The sequence below is a fragment of the Talpa occidentalis genome, unplaced genomic scaffold, assembly GCF_014898055.3.
Source record: "Talpa occidentalis isolate TD23 unplaced genomic scaffold, MPIMG_talOcc4v2.1 talOcc4.4, whole genome shotgun sequence".
In the NCBI taxonomy this organism is placed as follows: domain Eukaryota; kingdom Metazoa; phylum Chordata; class Mammalia; order Eulipotyphla; family Talpidae; genus Talpa; species Talpa occidentalis.
Genome location: NW_023604295.1, coordinates 148019318 through 148041515, shown reverse-complemented (window position 1 = coordinate 148041515; position 22198 = coordinate 148019318). Strand labels below are relative to the sequence as shown.

At 62.4% G+C, this 22198-nt stretch overlaps 1 protein-coding gene across 1 annotated transcript in view; it reads right to left on the bottom strand.

Moving 5' to 3' along the window:
- Positions 1–22198, bottom strand: part of CSMD1 (CUB and Sushi multiple domains 1) — a 629723-nt gene that overhangs the window by 137361 nt on the left and 470164 nt on the right. Inside the window, exons 6-7 of the mRNA XM_054701136.1 lie at positions 4464–4576; positions 3191–3268 (exon numbers count right to left, since the gene is read on the bottom strand). Coding sequence (XP_054557111.1) covers positions 3191–3268; positions 4464–4576 — 191 coding nt within the window. The remainder of the gene's footprint in view (positions 1–3190; positions 3269–4463; positions 4577–22198) is intronic.

Genomic DNA, 22198 nt, shown 5'->3' with positions numbered 1-22198 from the left:
GGCTGTGGGGGTGGCAGGTGCGCGGGACATCTCTCTCGTCCACACCCAACGCCACAACCCCACGGCCCTCGGGGTCCGCCTTTCTGATCGTGAGGTGGGAGTACCGATTTCTTATAAAATTTCACAAAAATACATGTGACACGTTGCGCTCCTACAAAGCACCAAGCGATGGAAATACTAAGAGCACGTGCTCCTGGGGGCCGAAGCCTTTGCCGAGTCACCGTGGCGATAAACAGGCGCTCGGAGGGGAGCTGCTCCCTCCCCACGGCCACGGACGCCCACGGAAGCGTCCCGCCGCTCCTCGACCAGGTCCGTCACCTCGCCCCGCGTGCCTGGAGGGGCGCTGGGTCTCGCGCGATCCCGCACAAAGACGCGCATTAGTGACGGACACGCCGTCCAGCGCAGCCCGTGGCCAGCAGAGCCGCTCCCCGGCAGACAGCGGTTCCCAACAGGGCAAGTCTCCCCCCGCGTTTCAGATGTTCTCTCCGGCGGTGACAGAGCCTGGTTAGAAGCTGCGGGCGCAATTCTCTGACCTGGCGTGTGAGGCGCCTGCACCGCCTCGCGTGCTCCAGCGCACGGCTCGGAAAGCTCGGCCTCTCAGTGGCAAAACCCCGTGTTACTGCGTTTACGATGGAACAGAGGAGAGGGGGCCATTCCCCTCTTGTTTCAGCAAACCTTTCCCCACGGGTGCAGGTTAATGGGACGATCATTTCTCCTACTGTCCGGACCTGCTTCACGGCAGGATCCAGGGCGCCGAGCGCGAGCCCAGCCCGGGGGGGGTTCTCTGCAGCAGTCGCTCCTCACTGCGGCTGCCCCGGCCTGCCAGTCACAGGTGATTACATCCAACAACATCTTCAAAAACAAAACCGGAGAAGGAACATTTCTGGGCATTTGGTACCAAACCTCGTCGCCGCCACACGCGTGGGCTTCTGGGGTGGGTGAGGAGAGCCTGTCAGTCCCTGACTCACCCCTGGAGCTCAGGCGCAGCCGAGCATCTGGCTCGGGCAGTGACCAGAGCGAAGGCCCGTGGCCAGGGCTTCCGGGCAGAGCCTCGGGGCGACCCGGGCGGCGCACCCGGCCAGGGACTGGGGTGGGCAGACCGGCTCCTCTCAACCCGGGCTTCGGTGCTGGGGCTCCGGCCTGGCGCTGGGGACCCTGGTGCTGGGGCTCCGGCCCCCGTTAGCAGCCTGGCCGTCGCTCCTCACGGAGACGAGGCCAGCGCCGCGGCCCGCGGTCTGCAGGCTCTGGAGCCCGGGGGGACGTCCCAGCCCCCGTCGCGCGTGGCAGCGACGCAGAGAGGCAGCGTCCTGGCGGCAACTGAGCCCCTGTCTGGGCGCAGGCGTGTCCCTCCTCTGGGAAACGCCTAACTCCGCTTCCCGGTCACCCCTCTGCTGAATATCCCGTCGCGCCCCCGCGACCGCGTTGCTGACCTGCCAAGACTCCGGCGCCTTCAGCTCCTCATTTCCCTAGAGACTCGTTCTCACGTCTGACAAAGTCCAGCTCAGCCCCGGGGGGGCAGGACAGGCCTAAAGCCCGCGTGTGACTCGGTGTCGGTCCCGTCGTGGGAGCAGAGACCCGCTTAGGCCCCGGCCCGACGCAGAGCCACGGCCGGGGCTGGGGGCGCCATGGGGCTGCGCCGGCCGCAGGGGACCCCGCGCCTGGGTCTCCTTCCCGCGGCCACTTCTGCCCGGTCCCACCACACACGGCCGCTCCAGGGTCGTGCACACGCCGCCTCCCCGGGGGCATCCTGAACTAGCAGTGCCCAGACGTCAGACTTTGTTTTCAAGGAGTTCTCCCCTGGCAGCGCCCCCCCCCAGTCACCTCGTTCCGCCCCTTCCTGCCTTTTGAGCCCTTCGGCGCCCCCAGGCCGTCAGCAGAGGTCGCGCCAGAACACTCAGGGCGTCTGCTCGGGGCCAGGGCCTGAGCTGCTCTTGGGCTTGGGGGTCCCTCCCTCGGGACACTGAGTGTTTCGGGGCCCCTGAATTGCACAACTTGAAGCCCGGACCCCATGGTGGCGGGGCCGGGAGGGGATTCATCCCAGGGAATGGCCCGGGCAAGTCTGTGCCCTGCTGCAGGAGCCGGAGATGCCCTCTCTGCCTCTCTGCCTCTCTGTCTCGGTCTCGCTCCCCCGTGATGCCAGGAGAAGACACTGTCCATGAACCAGCAGACGGGTCTCGCGGGACAGGGGTCTGCGCCGTGACCGGGACCCCAGCCTCAGGGCTCAGGGGTTCCTGGAGGTGCCCGGCGTGAGGCTCTGCTTTGCCTCGAGGGGTCCGGGACACCGTGCCTGAGGCTGTACCCTGGGGACCCGGTCCCTGCTCAGCCTTGAGCGCTGACTCAGACCCGCGGGGGGCGCCGGCCGGGGACCCAGCACCTGCAGACACCAGCGTGGGCCCGCAGAGAGCAGCAGAGGCCACCCGCCGCGTCACGCGGCAGCAGGGGTGCGCTCGCTTTGTCTGCTTGTTAGATCTGGAGGCACTTTTGTCACCAGCACAACCTCGTGCAACACCCACTACATCACGCAGGGGATCGCGGGACCGTTACATCGCACCCCTCGTCGGGCACCTCGCACCGGCTGCCAGGATGAAGCACGCAGATCCCGACACTGCTGGGGGCACCGGAGAGCGGGGGGCGGGGGGCACCGGAGAGCAGGGAGGGAAGAAAATGGGTGGGGGGAGCACCGGAGAGCAGGAAGGGGGAGCACTGGAGAGCGGGAGGGACGGCACCCCAGGAAACTCCCAGGAGCAGGCGGCAGAGTGAGGACCTGACCATCTAGGGCAGGGTCGGGGCTGGGGAGAGCCTGGGGAGCTGCGGGGGAGCACGGGGGAAGCATCAGGGGAGCATGGGGGAGCTGTGGGGGAGCACAGGAGGAGCATGGAGGGAGCACGAGGGGCTGTGACAGGACAAGTGTCTCAGGCCTAAGAACACAACACAGGTGGGCTGCTGGCTGCGGCTGGGCCCCAGGGAGGCCTCGAGGGGTGGACACCCGGCGCCTGCCTTCCGCAGGGGTGTGGGTGGCCCCGTGAGGGCGAGAGGAAGGCTGCTCGGACACCCCGTAGAGGGGCAGGGACCCTGTTCCAGCCCTGTGGGGTCAGTGGTCAGTGCGTCCCCTCCCAGAAAACACTCCCGGGCCGAGCCTGAGTGGCCGCAGCCGTGCCCGCCCGAGCGGCCGCCGCAGCGAGGGACTCACACACGGAGTGCTTGTGGCTGCCGTCCTTGCTGGGGAGCACCTTCACGCCTCTGGACTTGAGCTCGATGGCCTTTTTCACTGCAAGAGAGAAATCAGGCCATTAGCAGGCAGGACGAGGAGGGCGCCCGTGCCAGGGCGCCCGGGAGCTGCCCCCACCCGCCCACGCAGACAGGAAGCTCCAGGGCCCTCTGCCCCTCCACAGTGAGGCCCCTGCCCCCCGTCCCTGCTGCTGGTGGGTCTTGGGGCCCCGCCCGCAGCTTCCCTGGGGGGTGCAGAGTCCGGGAGTCCCCTGAGGGGCCTGTCCTGGCACCTTCAGGCCTGCAGGAAATTGGCAGCTGTGTGCGGTTCAACGCACTGACAACACCCGTAGAAGAGGGAGGGCTTGTGGGGGTGTGGGGCCTGCAGGGGGCCTGCGGGAGGGTGGGGCGTCTGCAGGGGGGTGCAGGGGACTCTGTCTCCGCCCAGCCCCGCGGCCGGGCACAGCGGCACGCGTGGGATGCAGCGCCAGGAGGAAGCTCTGCCGGCCACCCGGAGCGCTCTTCGTGCAGCGACTTGAGACAGGCCCGGGTCTGCGGCGCTGCTTCCCCACGGCAGCTTTCTAAGCTCATCTGTTTTGAGCATGACTTTAAATTTCTAGGAGTCAACGTTCATTTATAAAATATGACGTGATTTCTGGAGGAACAAGGCGAAGACGTGGAGGCCTGAGTGCAGCGGGGGGAGTTTCTGCGACCGCTCAGGGAGGTGCTTTGCCATTTTCAACACCCGGTGTTTAAGCTCTAACCTCAAAACACACAATGACGCCACCCACTCCCGCAGGGCGCCGCCGACCCCGCCTGGACGTGAGCCGTCCGGGACGCGCCCCAGAGGTGAGACGGACAGAGCCTGGCGGCGGTGTCTGTTGTGATGGCCACTGCACGGCCAGCCGCTGGGTCTGTGTGGCTGGTGACGCGACCGTGCGCCGGATCCCCCCCGCCACACGCTGCTGTCCCCACGGCAGCGAGGAGGTGATGGCCTGGCGGCGGAAGAGGGGGGCAGTCGCCATTTACGCAAAGACATGTTTACGCGCAGAACTTGGCAATAGCCCCAGGCCAGCCGGAGAGCGCGGAGGCCACGATTTCAGGGATAACATTTCCTAGCAAGGCCTCCCCGCGGCCTCCACAGACCCAGAGGCGCGCCCGCGCCACGCCCCTCGCGCCGCCTTCAGGAGAGAAGCCGAGGTCCGGGCCGGACGGCCGAGCCTTTCCTGGCGCTTGCTGTGGAGACGGCGTCTCACCTTGGAACTGCGCGCTGAAGCCCTTGCGCCGGTGGTTGCTGTCGGACGTGAAGTGCACGCGTAGCCAGTTCTTGCTGCTGATCACTGGGGACGGGAGCTTCATGCCGGTCAGCCTGCGGGGACAGAGGAGACGCGTCACACTCGGCAGCACCCCGGAACCGGCTCCCACCCGACTGCGTGAGGCTCCCCAGCAGCGGGGGGAGGGCGTGCGGGCGCTGGAGCCGGGACCCCACTCTGCTGACCCCGAGGGGGTGCATCACCAACACCCCTCACTGCGCCCCAGGCCAGGGGCGGGAAGGGAGGATCTGTGGTGTCACCAGCAACTCGGCCGCCGCCCTAGCTGGGAGAATCAGGCAGAGGACGCAACGCTGCCTTTTATGTCTGGCCCTCGGCAGCTCTGCTCACCGGACACCAGCTCAAATGCCGGCGTCAGCGGCCCACCCCCGCCCCAGGTCCCGGGGCGCTGTCCTGGCGAGGGCCGAGAGCCCCCTAGGGCGCGGCAGCCAGGGCCTCGGAGGCTCGGGGTGGAATGAGGATGCGCTGCGGCAGGCAGCACATCGACAATCAAATCTTTCAGAGATAAAAGTAAAATAATGCATTCAATAAAATATACGTAAAAGTAAAATATTAAATAAATCCCTTAAAAATAACTGATCTGTGGTTAGGCCTTTAGACACCCAACCCACATTCCATGGGGACAGAGAGGAGCGGCAGCTCGCGTCCCCCACAGAGGCCGCCGCCGTGGCGGGGGAGGACGAGCCGGCTCAGCAGCGAGGGAGCACCTGCGGCAGGTGACACGCGCAGGTGTGCGGGCAACTATGTGCTGGCTCCCCCGGCGCTAGGGGTGCTGTGCAGAGGCCACGTGCAGACCCCGCCTGCGCCAGCGGCCGGGGCGTGCGCTCTCCGCCGTAGTCAGTGGCACGCACGGGGACCCCTAGAGCAGGGCGGGGCGGCACAGGTGCAGGCAGGTGCTGTGTGGGGTTCCCGCCTGCTCGGCCCACCTCCTGGCAGAGAAGCTGTGGCGGGGAGATGCGGCCGGCCTTGGGGGTCAGGGGTTCAGTGTCTACTCTGGGGTTTAATGAAAGTGTGAGTGCCCACATCGCACAGAATTGCCTGCTCCGCGCCAGGCCCTTCTCCAGGTCTGTCCGCACAGGCCCGCGGGCCCCTGCGGCTTCGCCCCTGTGCGTGCTCGAGCTGCCCTCACAGATCTTTGCCACGTTAAGTCCTTCTCGAATTTCGAAGCTTTTGCAAAAGAGTTTCCCTCCAAAAGGGCCTCCTCCTACCGTCTTGGAAGCAGCCGCCCTGGCCTCCTCCACCCCAGCACCACTCCACAGGCTCCGCGGACCCGGCGGGGGCTCCCTGGCACCCTGCAGGGCGAGCCCAGGGGGCGGCGGCGCCATCAGCTCCCCCGGCGTCTGCACACGCCCGAGTCGCATCAGCGCTGCGCTGAGCGGTCACTGCGCTCTTACTTTTGCTCATGATGCGAGCTACTGGGCCAGCAGGCGCCTGGGACCACGCGGATTTGAGATCGTTCAGGGCGACCATCCCGGCTTTGCTCGCACAGATTTCCCACTCGCCTCGGGGGCTGCCAAGCGCGAGGCCGCCTGGCTCACATCCGCCTCCCGGATTCCCCGAGCGTCACGGGCCCAAACCACCAACAGCACTCACGGAAGCGGCGGGAAGGCCCCGAACAGGGCGGGCCGGGGGGGCAGGCGAGGCCGTGAGCGGCCAGGGCTAGGCCCAGCGGCAGTGGGACTTGAGCGCGGCCACACATGCTGAGAACACGCCCAGAGGGCGGGCGGAGACGCGGGGAGAGGCTGTGACAAACCCCGAGCTCGCAAGCCGAGGGGCTGGACCTCAGGATTGCGGGGACGAGCCCGGGAGCGGCCGTGCAGACCCGTGATGAGATGCGACAGGGACGAGCCGGGGGTCGGCCTCTCCGCGGGGTGCTGGCCCGCAGCCCGCGCTGCTGGCCTCACAGGACACACCGCTTGCCGGAGCGCCCACACCCGCTCGGCCGAGGGGCTGGGGGCTTCCGCGCGTAGCCCGGGTCCTCCCGGGATGTGTGATCTTGGTGGCCACAAACCCGTCTGGATCTAAACCGACGACTTAGAAAACAAAACCTCCAAGGCCTGTTTCTAATCCTGTCTGATCCAGGGCGGCACCGAGGTTTGCAGCAGGAAAACCGCGCCTGGCTCGGCTGCCACCCGCGCGGTCACAGCAGCTGGCGCGGCGCTGGGCCGCGGGTCGCCAAGGCCGGCCGACTCCTTCGTGACGGGAGACGCCGCAGGACAGGCGCCCGCAGGACAGGCGTCCATCGTGAACAAACACGCAGCTTAACACTAAGCTCCCGGCCGTCGGGGGACCCGGTGACGACACGGACACTTGAGGACACTTGAGGTCCCCAGGGTCTGTGGCTCTGAACCCCGGCGTTGAGGTGGGGGTGGGTGGGGTGGATGATGGAAAACCATAATGAACTCAGGACGAACACCAGCTGAGGGTCAGCCCGGCCGTTACCTCTGCCGCAGCTTGGTCGTGGCACGAGCCCTTCCACAGGCAGGCGCTGCTCAGGGTCCCCGCGGGAAGCCCGGGCTGGCGTGCTGTCCGCGGGTGGGAGGAGCGGAGAGGCCAGTCCTGACTCAGCTCTCGCTGAGCTCGCCCGCGGCCCCTCCTCCACCGCGCTGTCCTCCTCGAGTGCTCTGGCTCTTTCCGCACGTGCTCACCGACTCATGCCCCTCGCGCCTGGAAATGCCTGCTGCCTCCTCCCAGAGCCTGAGGGTGCAGCGGCCCTTCTCAGACGCCGCCTCACACCTGCCGTCACCTGGCCTCCCCCGACCCGCCAGCCTCGTGCTTCCCTGTGCCTCATCCGTCCAGGCTGGGCTCACGTGCCCGGGCTCGCCCCAGGGAGAGCGACTCCTGCAGACGCCTCGGCCAGGGCGCCACCGGACGCGTCCCCGCATCTGATTCAGCGGCGTGCAGAGGCCTGGGTTGTGACGCGGCTGGTGGCCGCGGCCTGCTCCCCAGGTGCACGCGGGGCGTGCGGGACAGCGCTGTCCACGCGCGCCCCCGGCTGCTCGGGCTGGTCCTGCTGTGCTGAGCCGCCGTGGACGAGGGAGGCTGACGCAGAAGCAGGACACGCACGCGTGAACCAGCACCGAGGCCTCGTGTTCCTCTTGGCCATCAGGAGGCCGCTGCTTTCTGCCTTCTCCTAGGTAATCGGCAGCTCTGAAGGAGTTAAAGTTCCCACCATTCCTGCGGGGTCGGAGCCAAAAGCATTACACGAAATCACTCTGACCACCGGGAAGGGACGAGGAATCGCATCTTGACCTCTGCCGCGTCGCGGGGCGTCCCGGGCGCGGGGCCTGCTTGCTGTTCTGACGAGCAGGAGGGAGTGCGTGCCCGGGGCCGGCCGCACCCACAAAGCTCACGTCCACAGGCGAGGTGGAAGGCTTCGCTGGAACACACAAGTCAAAACCAAAACTTCACATTCAGAGAATGTGGACGCAAACAGGAGTGTGAGCTGGGGCGGGGCGGGGCTCAGGCTGGTCCTCCACTTCCGAGGCACCTGGCAGCAGTGGCCGGGGTGGGGTGGGGGGCGCCACCCGCAGGGCACATGCCAGCTAGACCAGCCGGGCGCCCAGGGGGTGGGCTGTCGGGGGCCACCCCGTCTCCCCGCCTCGTGCACGGACCAAGCCAACTCGGGGTGGCGGGAGGAGCTCACCACTCTGGGGGCGGAACAGGAGGCGCGGGAGCGTTGGAGGCCTCTGTCCGGCCCCGCCCCACAGGCCCAGCCCCTGCCCCACGCCAGGACGCCAGGCCCCGCCCCGCAGGGCAGCAGAGGGTGACAGGAGAGAGTCAGACCGGGTGGGGCCCCCTGCGGCCAAGAGTCCTGCATTCTGCAAACATGGGGTTCCCCGGCAGTAACAGGCAGAAGAGCCGCCGACGTCGCACGCGGGGGAGCATGGGGGGCTCACGGCCCGGCTCAGTCTTCACAACACGTGTGGGAGCTAAAACCGGGATTCAGTGAAGGACTCGGCGCACGGCCCTGCCAGCTGTGAGCGGGGAGTGGACACGCACAGCCCTCGCGGGCCGCCTGCTGCTCTCTGCAGCCCCAAGGGGGGCCTGGGGCCTGCCCTGGGCGGGGCGGGGCCTGCGGGGTGGGGGCAGACGGACGCCTCCAACGCCTTGGTCCTCAAGTCCTGTTCTCGACGGGCAGCGTGACGCCCCTTCTCTCCCCAGGCGGAGGCAGAGCTGAGTCCGGCGTCTCTCACCAGGGTACTCGCTTTCTTTTCTCGAAAGCTGGTGCCGTAGAAACCGGCTCCGGCACATCAGGCAGAAAATCTATTACTAGGGCCAGATCCGCAGCGGCGCCGAGGACGTGCTGGGTTCCTGCAGCCCCCCACGTTCTCTGCCCTTCCTACACCCCAAATGATAAAAGCTGCTCTCAGAGGCCGGACCCGACGGTGCTCCCGGGAAGGGGGGGCTGTTCTCCTGGCCGCGGAGGGGGTGATCACGGGGGACCCGCAGGACGCCTGGGCTCTTCTCCAGCAGAGAGGGAGGCGTCCGAGCTGGCCGGCTCCGACTGCCCGGGGTCTGAGGGCCTCCCACACCTCTGATGGGGTCACCGCAGGCCGCTCACACAGGGCGTCAGCCCTGCGCCTTCCTTGACGCGAATTCAAGGGTGACAGTCTTGTCAGCCTGACCTGGCTGTGCATTTCTGCATAGTGTGAGCAGCCCCGGCCCCGGTCACAGCACAGCGCCTCGCCCGGGCAGGGGACAGTCCCGCAGACCAGCCAGAGGCCAGCCAGCCGAGCCTGGCGCCCGCGAGTCGGCCACGCTCATCTCAGCGTCACCTCAGAGGGTGTCGTGAGGCTCCGCGTTACCTCCCTGGCACCTCAGGAGGAAGTTGTGAGGACGACGCAGGAAAAAGCTGAATTACCACAGAGTTAATCCACATAAGCTTGACCTTGGAGCCTGTCCTAACTACAAACTGCTGTTAAACTAAATGATATGTGCATTACAGCATCTAATGGTTCATCGTGCCCCTGACTGGCACATAAAGTATTCACTGTACAAGTTCTCTTGTAAACAAACGTTTCCAAAACCCTCTTGCAAAACAACGGTCAGCTCTCGGCTTGCCGGGTGAGGCGAGGTCCCGGCCTCGGGAGCCGCGGGTGTCCCTGCGGGGGGAGCCGCGCGGCGTCTGTGGGCAGGTGCAGAGCAGGGATTTAGCGTCAGAGAGACCGAGATGTGAATGCTATTTTGGTTGATTACTCGCTGATGTCATTTGAGAATTTTTCCCAACCTCGCTCAGCCGTGCTCCTCGCCCATGAGATGGCAGACGACACTGTTACCAAGTGTTAGAAGAGCTTCAATTATCTGGCGCGGGCACGCGCGGGGCCAGCGGAGGCGGCGGCAGCTGATGGGCGGCGCTCGCGGTGGCGCCAGGGCCACGGGGCGTCGAGCGCTGCTGGGGGGGGATGGTCCTCTTTACATGTGCACACACATGCCACGTACAGGCGTGGGTCACACGTGAGCACACACACACACGCACACACGTGGGCTGTACGTACAAACGTGTGTGTCCTCTGTGCGCACATCTAGCTCCTTCTCGGGTGACTGCACTCCCCGAGGTGGGGACACAGTCAGTGACTTGTGCCATGTTGGCATGACCTGTAAGTGATCCTTTCCACTTCCCTGTGGAAACTGTAATTTGCAAATCTAAAACAATGTAGGTCAGGTTAACGTGACGCTGGCGTATTACCTTGTTTAATGAGGTCTCAGAGATCATGGCAAACTTATATTTTTGCCTAAAAACCCTTTTCTTCCATCTTGTTGCCTGAGCACAACCTTTTATTTTACTCCCGCGCTGGACAATAGGTTTGCCCAGTGGATCCTTCCAGAGCTTACAGCAGACGGAGAAGGAGCAGGCCTGCCTGTCTGGCGCTGGGGGCACGTGCCTGACGTCCGCGCGGGGCCGCAGTGATGCAGCAGGCCCTGGGACTGTGCATTATGGACGCACACGCCTGGTGGACGCCTCCTGACCCTTCCCTGCAGCAGGAGCCGCCGATCCCAGCCTGCGTCTCGCCCGAGCGCGCTTGTGCGCTGAGACCCTGAGCCTCTTCTCTGCAGCCGCAACACCAGGCGCCCCAGCCCAGCCCGCCTCTCCCGCCCTTGCCCGTCCCCTGACTCCAACTGCAGGGCTCCCGTCCTGGAACCCCGTGTCTGGAACCCCCCGGAGAGTTTCTGGTCTCGCTTGGACGCGCTGAATCCAGACCGGATGTCGCCGTGACAGCTGTCCCGGGCTGTGCCGGGCACTCAGCAGCTTGAGACGCCCCTTTCTAGCACCTTCCTGCACGGGCCCAGCTTGTGCACGCGAGCGAGTGACCAGTGAGGGGACAAGCGTGTGAGTGGACCAGTTAGGAGCTAAACACAGACTTAAACTACGGGTGTGCGACTAGCGATGTTTTAGTTGAATGTCGGATCGTCCCTTTCTGGGAATTTATTGGCTAGTCTCTAAAAGACGTGCTGGGTGCCGGGGCCGTAAGTCCAAACAGACAAACCAGACGCCTCTGTCCCTTTAGCAACACGCGCGTCTCCCTGGGTCGGGGACCCCGAGTCAGTAAGAGGCCTAATAACGCCGACTTTCTGGTTTTGGTTTTCTGGGGTTTAAATTGCGTGGGTCCCTAGTGCTGTCTTTCCAGGCAGCGCCCACCCCCCGCACAGGCGAGCAGCTCCCGCACCGAGGCCGCCTGCGATGGGGCGGGTCTGGCCGGCACAGGGCCCCGCAGCCGGCCAAAGGCAGGCACAGGGACGGCCCCACTCCGGTGCGGGGAGCCACGCGCGTGCCTGGGGGTCAGTTTTTTTAATTAAAAGAAATTTTCTTAATATATTGGAAATGGTGTCTTTGACTTGTGATGTGGGGGGACACCGGCTTCTGGGCAGGCGTGGGGGCCCTCAGTCGGGGAGGGCGAGTGTCTTGGCGTCTCCCACCCCGCCCGAGGCCCGACCCTGCCCATCTAGTCAAGGGCTCAGCTGACTCACCAGCGGGGTCCAGCCTCGCGGGGCTCGCGATGGTCGCCCTCTCTGTCACACTGGAAGCTGCCCTCGGTGCAGGGGGGGTGGGGCCTGCTAAGCCACTGTCCTGTCCGGGATGCGTGAGACGGGCTGCAGAGGTCGGCCCCCCGGGCAGAACCGGAGGAGACCCGGCCGAGACTCCAAACCCGGCCGCTAAACATGACAGCCTCAGCCCCCCTGACGGCCGCGTGCAGCCGGCCGCGCCCCACTCCCAGCTAATCAGGAACGGGACTCAGGGGGAGGCGGGATCGATACGCTTCCAATTACACCCTCCTGCCGGCCGGCTCCGCTCTCAGCGCAGCGTCTATTTTCCTGCGAACGGCCTGAGGCGACAACACGTCACTAGAGAGTGGACTGGTCTCAGCTACATCTTAGAGGGGAAACTCTTAGAATATTTTTAATCAGGCAAATTCTAAAGTGATCTGCCGGGTCACCGTCAAGGACGGTGTGGGCGGCTGCTTCCCGTGGACCCGCCGGCCTCCGCAAGCACCGAGGCCTGAGTGTCCGCTCCTGGATGCCGGGGTCCGGCTGCAGGGAGAGGGGCCGCCGTGGCCGCAGGACGGAGGGGGGGAGGCACAGGGGAGGGAAGCGGCGCTGGCCTGCGGCTGAATTAAGTTCCTTAAAGGTGGTTGCCTGCAACCATCATCTGCTAAGGATGCTACCGGCTGGGCGTTTCCTGAGCACAGACACGCAGGACGCAGTTAGCAAAGTTGATTTTTTTTGTATAAAATGAAATGGTGAGGAGATAACACCTTTAATTATGTGACAGAATTTTTAAAAAAAAATTTTTAGTTTTACATCATTGTTCATTTTTTTTAAAAGATTTATTTATGCTACAAGAACTGGGGTGCAGGGCCTCCCCTGGTGGTGCAGCGGTTGAGCGCTGGGCTGCAAAGCTGCCTGCAGCCTCTGCAGCGCCGGCTCCATCCCTGGCCGCCGGCAAGGGTCCCACAAAAAAAAAGAACTGGGGTACAGGCCAGAGCTGTGGGGGTGAGAGGATTCACCAGAGACAGAGTGGGGAGCAGAACAGGCAGACTGACAAAATCCACTGCTGAGGGGAGCAGCGGGGAGGCAGGAGAGGTCTGCTGCGCCGTGTGGGTAGCTCCCTGGCTGGCGGGGATCGAACCCATGCTGCAGAGGCTGTGGACAGCTCCACAGGCTGCGCTCAACCCCTGCGCCACCGGGGAGGCCCCAGTGTTCCTGGAGGGCGGGGCTGTGAGCCCGCCTTAAAGGCCTGATGTGTGTGGGGGTCCCCAGGGTGAGGCGGGCAGTGGGTGGTGCTGATGTGTCCAGCCAGTGTGAGGCCAGCAGTCTGGACCAGTTGCCGAGCTGGCCTCGCTGGTTTGTGAGTGAAGTGTTAACGGCTGGTCACTCTGGGGGGACGCGTCCACTGTCAAAGGCCCGGCTGAGTGTCCAGGACAGACCCTGAGACCCTTGCTGGCCCTCTGGTACACCCACGTCATGCACTGTGTCTCTGCAACCACGCCAGCGGTTTCTTCTTAAAATTACGATCAAATGAAAGTCGCGGGTGTGGTGAGTCACCAGCCCGGACCACGCAAGACCCATGTTGCCCACCAGATATGCTCGGCAGGGGTCGCCCTTCTGGGCCATCGGCCTCTGCTCCGTCCCCCTCACTGGCCCGGTCCAGGCCCTGACGCCCTGCGTGCCGTCCTCAAGCGATGTGCACTAGCGTGCTCTCTCTGTGCGTGTGTGCGCACACACACAGAGACACGTGTGCTAGTTACACTCAGAAATCAACTTGCATAGTTTAGGAAGATAAAAGTTTTTTTTTAATTATAAGGAAATTAAGCTAAGCAGCAAAATATCTGGAGAATACAATTTACAGAGAAGGAGCAGTCGGATACCACGAGCTAAAACTGCTTTGCCATATGGTAGTTCGTTTGCTTGGCAATCTGGAGCATCGTTTCCGCTCAAACAACCTTTAATAAAGAACTAAGACCCTGCGACTTAGCATTTTGGGGAGTTTGAAAGATGCACCCTAACATCCACGCGTAGAGCAAGAGCATTGGCTGTGGAGCGCGCCCTTGGTGACACACGAAAGGGGATTTGTGAGGGCGAATGTCGAGGCTAACGCGCGAGCTCAAGGTCGGGAAGTGTGGGTGTCCGGCGTCAGGCTGGCCAGGTGGCCCCGGTGGACACAGGTGGGTGGTTCACTCCGGGAGAAGGACAGGACTGCCCACCCCAGCTCAGCCGGCCCCGCCGCCCGCCCTCCCGGGGCGTGTTAGTCCAAGCGTGCTGCTTCCGTGCTCGCAGCGATGTCCCCAGCTGTGGCTGAAGGGTCGGGCAGGAGCGACAGGTCACCGTCAAGGCTCGAGGCCGCCGAGCCGGGCGCAGCCTGAGCTCGTGCCGGGCAGGGTTGTCCTTCGCGGGGACAAACCTCGCGACCTGGATGTTTTCATTTTTGTTTTTCAAAAGTGCCGCTGTTACGAACACTCCGGCTCCGGCTACGAACGTGGCTGCAGTTCATTGCAAACCCGTCTCCACCGTCCTAATCACACTTGGCGAGACCCGCGGTGCCAACGGAGTCGCGACAGACGCGTCAACACTGTGTTTACAATCCTGATTCACTGCGCGTTTCTCATCCACGTTTACCCAGAAAGGTAGTCGGAGGGGCCCCCCTGGTGGCGCAGGGGGTTGAGACGCAGCCTGTGACGCTGTCCGCAGCCTCTGCAGCACGAGTTCCATCCCCGGCCAGGGAGATTCCCACACGGCGCAGACCCCTCCTGCCGCCCGCTGCTCCCCTCAGCAGTGGATTTCAGTCAGTCTGCCTGTTCTGCTCCCCGCTCTGTCTCTGGGGAGTCCTCTCACCCCCCGCATCTCTGGCCTGCACCCCAGCTCTTGTGTGCATAAATAAATAAATCTTTTTTAAAAAAAGTAGTCTGAGCAAACGGAGACCCCTTCAGGGACAGGGGAGCCTCGGCTCGTGTCTCTGCCACGGCCACCCCAGGGGTGGGGACGAGCACCCTGTGCTGACTGCAGGCAGGGCGGGGGCGTCCCCATGACACGGGCCCCTGCGTGTCCTCCATCCCCAGGTACGGGTCCCTCTCTGCCTCCCCGATCACTCCCACTGTCCTTCTTGTTGCTTTGGGTCCCGCAGGCACCTCCGGGGTGTAGCAGTGGCAGCGTCCTGGCCTCCCAGCACGTCCTGCAGCACAGCGGCCGGTACTGGTGACCGCGGCCCTGAGTGCATCGCCCGCCCCGCACCGGCCCCTGGCTCTGGGTGAGGAGCCGTCCTGTGCGTCCTGCTTCCTCACCCGGGCCACGCGGGCAGAGGCCTCCGGCCCTGCTTCCTGGAGAAGCACCACAGAGGGCGGACACCGCGCCTCGCCCCGGCCTGCACTGGGCCAGACACGTGTGCATGGGGCCCGGAAGGGGGACATAAAGGCCACTCTGAGCACACTGACCCAAGACACGTGCTGCGGAGATGAGAACTTGAGCCCGAGCACATGTTGCTGGGCAAATAAAATAAGCAGCCGCACCCGGGGCCCAGGGCCGCCGGCCAGCGGGAGAACGGCTCGCCGGACAGTGCCGGGGGCTAGGCAGGCGGCCTCCTGGCTGTGCTGAGTGTCCTGGGCTCAGGTCTCCTTCAGTCTCTCCATCACGAGGGTCCTTCCCCAGCCGGGGTGGGGTTACAAAGCCCAGCACCCGAGGAGCTGCGAGGGTCGGTCCGGCCACGGCGGTTAGTGCTGGTCCTCACGGTGGGGAGACGAGCTTTATCAGGGCGTGCCCCTCCCCAGGAGGCCTTCCCAACCAGCAGCGCCTCTGTCCGCTCCCGCCCCCCTCGCCCCGAGCATCCACCTTCGCTCCCCACCCCTGCACCTCCCCAGCGAGACCGGCCCTCCTTATTAACACGCTTTGTCCAAAAAGCACCCCTTTAACAGACTAACAGCTCAGCATCTGGGATTCGGGCACGCGAATGACTGAATTATGATCCCACCAAATTAGAGCCCAACGGTGCGGGCCATGAGCCCGGGGCCTGGGGCTGTCTCCGGGCAGTCGCGGACCCTCCGCCCGCGGCACGTTCCTGGGCCGTCACGCTCCTGCAGGAACAGCCAGGACCCCAAAACGGGCTGGAACCCCTGTGCTGGCCTGTAGCGCAGAGAACCTGTGGGCCACGTTCCTGTTTCCCGCCAGGAGCTTGAGCTGCAAACCTGTTTCTCCCTCTTTCCTGCACGTTCACGGACGGGCAGCCGAGAACACAGCTCAGACACGACAGGCTCAGACACGACAGGCTCCGCCCTCGGCCTGCGAGTCCCCCGCGGGGCCCCGCGCCGCGACCGTCACGTTAATCTCATCATGTCCATCTCATGAACGCAGAGAAGGAAGCTGCTTCCCGCCCGACGGCCGCTTGCTGTGTGTACAGCTTCGAAGACGCATTAAAAATAGATCATGGGGTTCTAAATGGAACGCTGGTAGAACTCTCTCTCCTGGGAGAGTCTCACATTAAGAGGTTTTTGACTCAGTTATTCACTCAACACCCAGGCGGGCGTGTGGTGGGCAGGGGGAGTGTGCGCCGTGGCCTCTCCAGCACCCTCGCGTCCGGGTTAATGCTTTGCTGGGGATTCTCCCCCGCGTCACCGCACGCTCGCCTGCAGCTTCTCCCCTCACGCGCCCTGGCGTGCCCAGCTGCTGGGGTACGGCTGACTTCGCAGAGTGCGTGTGAGGCCTTCCCTGCTCTCCGCCCTTCCGAGGGCTTCAGGGGGATGGCGCCGGCTCCTCGCCGAGCTTTCGGTGACTTCCCCGGGAAGCCGTCTAGCCCGGGGTCTTGTTGGGGGTTTTGATGATTTAATCCATTTCCTGAGTAATAATTTGCTTGTATATTTTTAGAATTTATCACCTCTTTTTTGAATAAATACAGACTTTATCCCATATTTTTAGGGCTCATCCCCTTCCGACCCGCAGCTGTGTGGTGTGCCCGGCCTCTCCGCGCCCACGGGTGGCGGCTGCGTCTCCCGCCCGCGTCTGACCCGCCTGCGCGGCCTCTCGGCGCCGAGTGCGGCCGGAGGTTCCACCAGCTTCATTTTCTCCTCTGAGAAGCAGCTCGTGGTTTCATTGATTTTTTTTCTATTGTCTTTCAAATCTCTATTTTATTTCTTCTCCGGCCTTTGATATTTCCTCCGTTGTCCTAATCCTGAGCCTCACTCTCCTCCTGGCGGCTCCTCCGGGGCGGCGGGGGGCACCCCGCGGGCCCCACCCTAGGAGGCCCGGCCGCAGCCGTCCCTTTTCGCGCCGCGCCCCCCTTCCGTTCGGCTCAAGGTATTTGCTTTCATTTCCCTTTAGCTTTCTCGTCGGCCTGTTGGTTCCGCAGCCGGTTGCTTGACCTTATACATATTTTTATTGTAACGCACGTTCCTTTTTTAAAAGACACTTTGTTTCTCCTCCAAGTATTACGTTGAACACGTTTCCATTTTAGAATTATCTGTAAATGGGCTGTACTATCTGATTTCTCAGCTTACGAAAAACCGATCTTATGGTGGACAAAAGTTCAACAATTCTGTCTGCGCTTCCTCCCAGCCGTGGGCGCGTCACTGGCCGTGGGGGTTCCCGCTCCTGCGCGTCTCCCTGCGAGCCGCGGGGCCCTGGAAGGCCGACGCCACACGTGGGCTCCCCTGCCGCGGCCCCTGCCTGCTCCCAACGCGCTGCGCACACGGAAGGTGCACACTTGTTGCTCTCACTGCGCTCCAGGGCCGTGGCCTCTCTGCGCCGGGGTAGGCTGCAACCAGGATGGGGGAGCCCGCGCGGCCCCCTCACACCTGCCACGTCCCGCGTGGTAACCAGGCGTTGCCCCTGGGGACGGACGTTCAGGTTTCCTTCTGCCGTGTCCCCTCTCCCGCGTCCTCTGCCGCAGGGACCCCGCCGTGTCCTCGGCCAGGTCCCCCAGAGGCCCTCGCGCCCGCGTCCTGGCTGGTGAGTGATGCCGCGATGAACCCAGGAGCGCGCAGATTCTGTGACGGTGGTTCCAGGCCCCAGTGTGGCCGCTGCACCCCAATTGCTGCTCTGCCGTGTCCCCATTTTGATCCTTTTAAGGTGAACCCATCACTGTCCACACAGCCCTGTGGCCACACAGCCTGCGAGAACCCCAATTTATGTTTTTCTCTGTGGTGACTTGGCCAGCGGGGGACAGCGTCTGGCCTTGCAGCACCCGGAGAGGCCAGGCACCCCGTCTGCAGAGCCCCGGCTCGGCGAGGTCCTGCCTGTGGTCCTGTGAGCCCCAGTGACTGCCGGCCTCGCCCACGGGGACTGACACAGATTCCCCCGCCGATCCCGTCTCGATGAAGACACGAGGACCAGTTGCGGCTCCCGGGGAAGGAGCCGGCTGAGTCACACGACAGCGAGCAGGGGCAGCCGCGTGTTCCCTCGAAGCCCCGGCACCTCGAGTCATTCCCGCGCAGGAGTCGGGCCTTGCGAGCCTGTTATTAAAAGGTGCAGTTAACCAAGCAGCATATCGCCGGTGTCTGCTCAAGCGCTGCCTCGCGCGCCGCGCCCAGGTTACAGGGAGCTGGGCGCTCCCGGCCTGGTGGCCGCTGCCCTTCGGGACGCGTGCCCTTTCGGGACGCCCTCCGTCTGCCACACGGGCTGTGGCCGGGCCTCTGGGCGTCTGGCCTCGTCCCCCTCTTGCTTGTCTCGTTGTCAAACCGGCTATTTTACTTTGCTGTCGAGCTGGATAAATTGCTGCTGTTTCTGTTGATCGAAGAAAGAAAATCACCACGGCCAGAGATGGGGCCCGTCGGTGTCATGGGGCCTCCATGACGATTCCAGGCCCGAGGGTCACAGGAGGAAACCGAGGCCGTGACCAGGTTAAGCCCCAGCCTGGGGCTCACACTGTGGGGCGGGGCGCCTTGGCCAGGCACACGCAGTGGGCAGCCCCCCGGCCCTGAGCCAGGCTGCCGGAGACACTGTCCTGGCCGCCGAGCCTGGCTGCCTGGGAGCCGTGGCCAGTCGCTGGGGGGCTGCATCAGGGGGCTGCATCAGGTCACATCAGAGGCCACGCTCTCGCAGCTGTTCCGGGAGTGGCAGGCACAGTTCCTCCGCCTGATGTATGAGCAGGGGCAAGACGACGGCTGTTTTGCCAGGTGTTGAACCTCATGTGAAGCTCCAATGTTCCTGCCTCTAAAGTGCAAATAACACCACTGCCCGCGACGGGGTCGCTGCGGATGAGGACGAGGAAGAGCTGGACTCCACTGCCAGCCGCCGCCTCCCTGCTGTCCTTGTCCCGGCCCAGCAGCTGGAACCAGTGAGTCCTGGAGCCAGGGCTGTGGGTCTGACTTGGGTGTTCCAGAGTTTCTGGGGTGCTGGTGTCGGGGCCTCGGGGCGCCTGCATTCCGCTGCCCTTTCAAACTCGGCTACAGAGAGCTACCCCAGGTTTGGGGGGAGATGGGCCCCTCTTTCATGATCACAATGAGCTTTGTGATGGGGGGACTTTGATCCCCGCCTGTCCACTCAAGTATCAGCTGAGCACCGGGCCCACGGAGCCCTGGGAGCCGTGAGCTCTAAGCCAGGGGGCCGCCCCCCACCCCATGTTCTCAGCCCTCGGAGCAGACACGCCAGAGGGCAGGTTCACTCCGGGAGAGCCCAGGCCTCCCAGGCCAGGCACACGCAGCGTTCGGGGTGGCCCCGGGGAGGACGAGCTTGGGGTTGCGTCTGGGGGGTGCAGCCTGTTCCCACGTTTTCTAAGTCTTAAACATCGTGCTTTAGCATTTCAGAATTTAGCTTTTCTCATCATTATAAAAAGTGATGAAAGGTCACACTAGAAGACTGTCCCCGACCGTTTGTTGGATTCCATCTTCGAGGCTCGGTAGGCCTTGGACGCGCCTGACCTGCCTGGCCACGCTGCGTGGCCCTGGCAGCCACCGCGCCCAGCCCTCAGGCGTCTCTTAATTAGAATAACTTAAAGGGCACCTTCCAGGGCTGGTTTCCTTGCCTCTTGAGGTGCCACTGGTAATAGAGCAAAGTGACAAACTGACTGCTTTATAGGACAGGACTGAGAACCGAGTGGACACCCCGAGGGGTCTGAGTGCGCTCCTGACCAAGCAGGCACGGCCTTCGCCCCCAAACCCCCCCGCTGCCCGCCCATCCCTGCCTGGGGCCCGGCTGTCGCTCGAGCTGCAGGTTGCAACAGAAACAGGCGTTCACACCACGAGGCGGGGCTCGGACAGCGCCACTGAGCCTCTCGATTCCCCACGTCTGCAAACGCGCGGTGTGGCCAAAAATGGAACCAGTTTAGTTATTTTAGTCTAATAATTTTTGTTTTATTTAGTTTATTTGGTTGGTTTCTCTATATTCCACAAACAAATGAAGTCACACGGTGTTTGTCTTTCTCCACCAGACCTACTTACTAGACATCACCCTTAGTCACCCACCTTGCACGTGTGCTGGGACCTCACCCTGCTTTCTTTTTTTTTTTTTCCAGCTGAGAGGATTCTTGTTTGTACACAGACGGCATCTTCCTGGCTGGCTCCTCCGCTGGGGGCACGTCGCTTGCTCACAGTCCTGGCCGGGTGGCGAGTGCCGCAGAGAACAAAGGGCAGGTGCCCCTCGCGACAGGTGCTGTGTCTGGGGGCTGGTGCTGGGAGCGGGATGGCCGGGTCCTGCGGGAGATCCGCCTCACAGCCCCGGTGGAAATCGGGTATATGTGGGCTCCAATTAAAAGGTTCTATTAATCAGTTACCTTAGAAGCTCTGACTCATAGTATATGCCACGTGCATGATTCACCTTATCAGAGCCTGAAAGAGTTTGCTTTTCACACTCACTCATTATGTGAACCCGCCCCCATTTTCCAACGGTTTTCAAGTGAAGACATTATGAAACTCCCAGGAGTTAAGGAACACTGTGCAACTACGTGCAGCAAATTGAGGGTGATACAACGAGATTAGAAATTTTCTCATATTTTAGTTCTTTGTGCAGACGATACACTGGATATTAACATATATATTAATATACAGGGGAACGCACAGAAATATTTTCTGTGTACGTGGAATCTGTTTAAGTTACTTTGTTGCATCTTTTCATACGCACATGTAGACTGGATGATGTCTGTGCAGGATAGAGAAAAGGCATTAGGGGAAGAAAAATAATGCTTTGCTCAATTAGAATCAGCCATGAGTTTCTAAGCATGCTCTGTAGTACCCTTTCCGGGTGTGGACATTCACAGCTGTTGTATCTCCGTGCATACATGTGCTTGCACACTCATGTTCAAATGCTTCTATGTATACATTGATTTATACGTTATATGGACTCATATTATTACTGGTTTCATAGAATCTCAGATTATTTATTTCACTTGTAACTGCCTTTCTACTATAGAAGCCTTTTTTTTTAAGATTTATTTATTTATTTATACAAGCACTGGGCACAGTCAGAAGTGGGGAGGGTGGGAGAATTCACCAGAGCCAGAGCGGGGAGCAGAGCAGGCAGAAGGACCGAAGCACACTGCTGAGGGGAGCAGCGGGTGGCAGGAGAGGTCTGCGCGCCATGTGGGACCCTCCTCCGGTGGCCGGGGAGCAGCCGGGGATCGATCCGGCGCTGCCGAGGCTGCGGGCAGCTTCGCAGCCCAGTGCTCAAGCGCTGCGCCTCCGCGGAGGCCCAGAAGCCTTTTAAATATATGGACAAGTGCTCATCAATAGCCCGTGCTGCTTTTCCTTCCTAACCTTCACCTTTGGAGGCTACCCCCAGGACAGCGGGTCAGAGGACCTGAGGCTACATTGAGTGTGTAAACGAGACACCAGTTCTGTGACACACTACTGCACACAATGCATACAAATCCACTTAGAGTTACATTACACCTAAGCGTAAATAACGAATTCTAAAATGTCTAGAAATATCAGAAGGGACTAAATTCACAAACATAGGACAGATGAAGGTGTCTCAGGTTGGATAAAAATGCTAACTAACCACAGAAGCAAAAAACCCTGATAAATCCTGTCTCCTGCAAGTCTGTCTCTGAGAAAATGAAAAGGGAAAGCTAAAGACCAGGAGACTATGACCGAAGTAGCTTTAGCTAAGAGGACAACACATTTAATACGTATTTATATAAAGAATTCCAGCCGGCCATCCAAATAAGGACACAGAGTTTCAGGAAACAATTAAGAAAAGAAACACAATGACAAGTGTGTGAAGTCTCTGCACCGGCCACGATCAGCCCCGGACTCGACACCACCATCAACGAGGGACAAACCGAAGTGGTGACGGTTGGTGGCAGGCGGCGGTGTGAGCAGCGTGGCCTCACCCCCAGGCTGGCAAACACGCGGACGGCCACCGGGGACGCGCCCAGAGGGCTGCGGGAAGGGCAAGGCCTCGCGCGCCTGGTGAGCTCGGGACCCCACGCTTTGCTCTCGCTGCGTAATGAAATGTCACGTCCGCGGCACGGTTTTCACAGCAATGTTCGTGGCAGCCTGTTCATCTCACCACAACCTGAACAACCCAAGAGCCCACCGGCGGAACAAAGTCCCACACGCACAGCCTGGAATACCAGCCGACGGCAAGGAGAGTTACGGATGCGCTCGGTGGTGTTAGTGACCCGTTCAGACATTACATTGAGAGAAGCCGGCATAGGAGAACGGCCTGACGCAGAGTCCATCCAGGAGACGAAGACCAGGCGGGACTCGTTTATGGTAAGAGAACGCGGGCAGGTGCCCGTG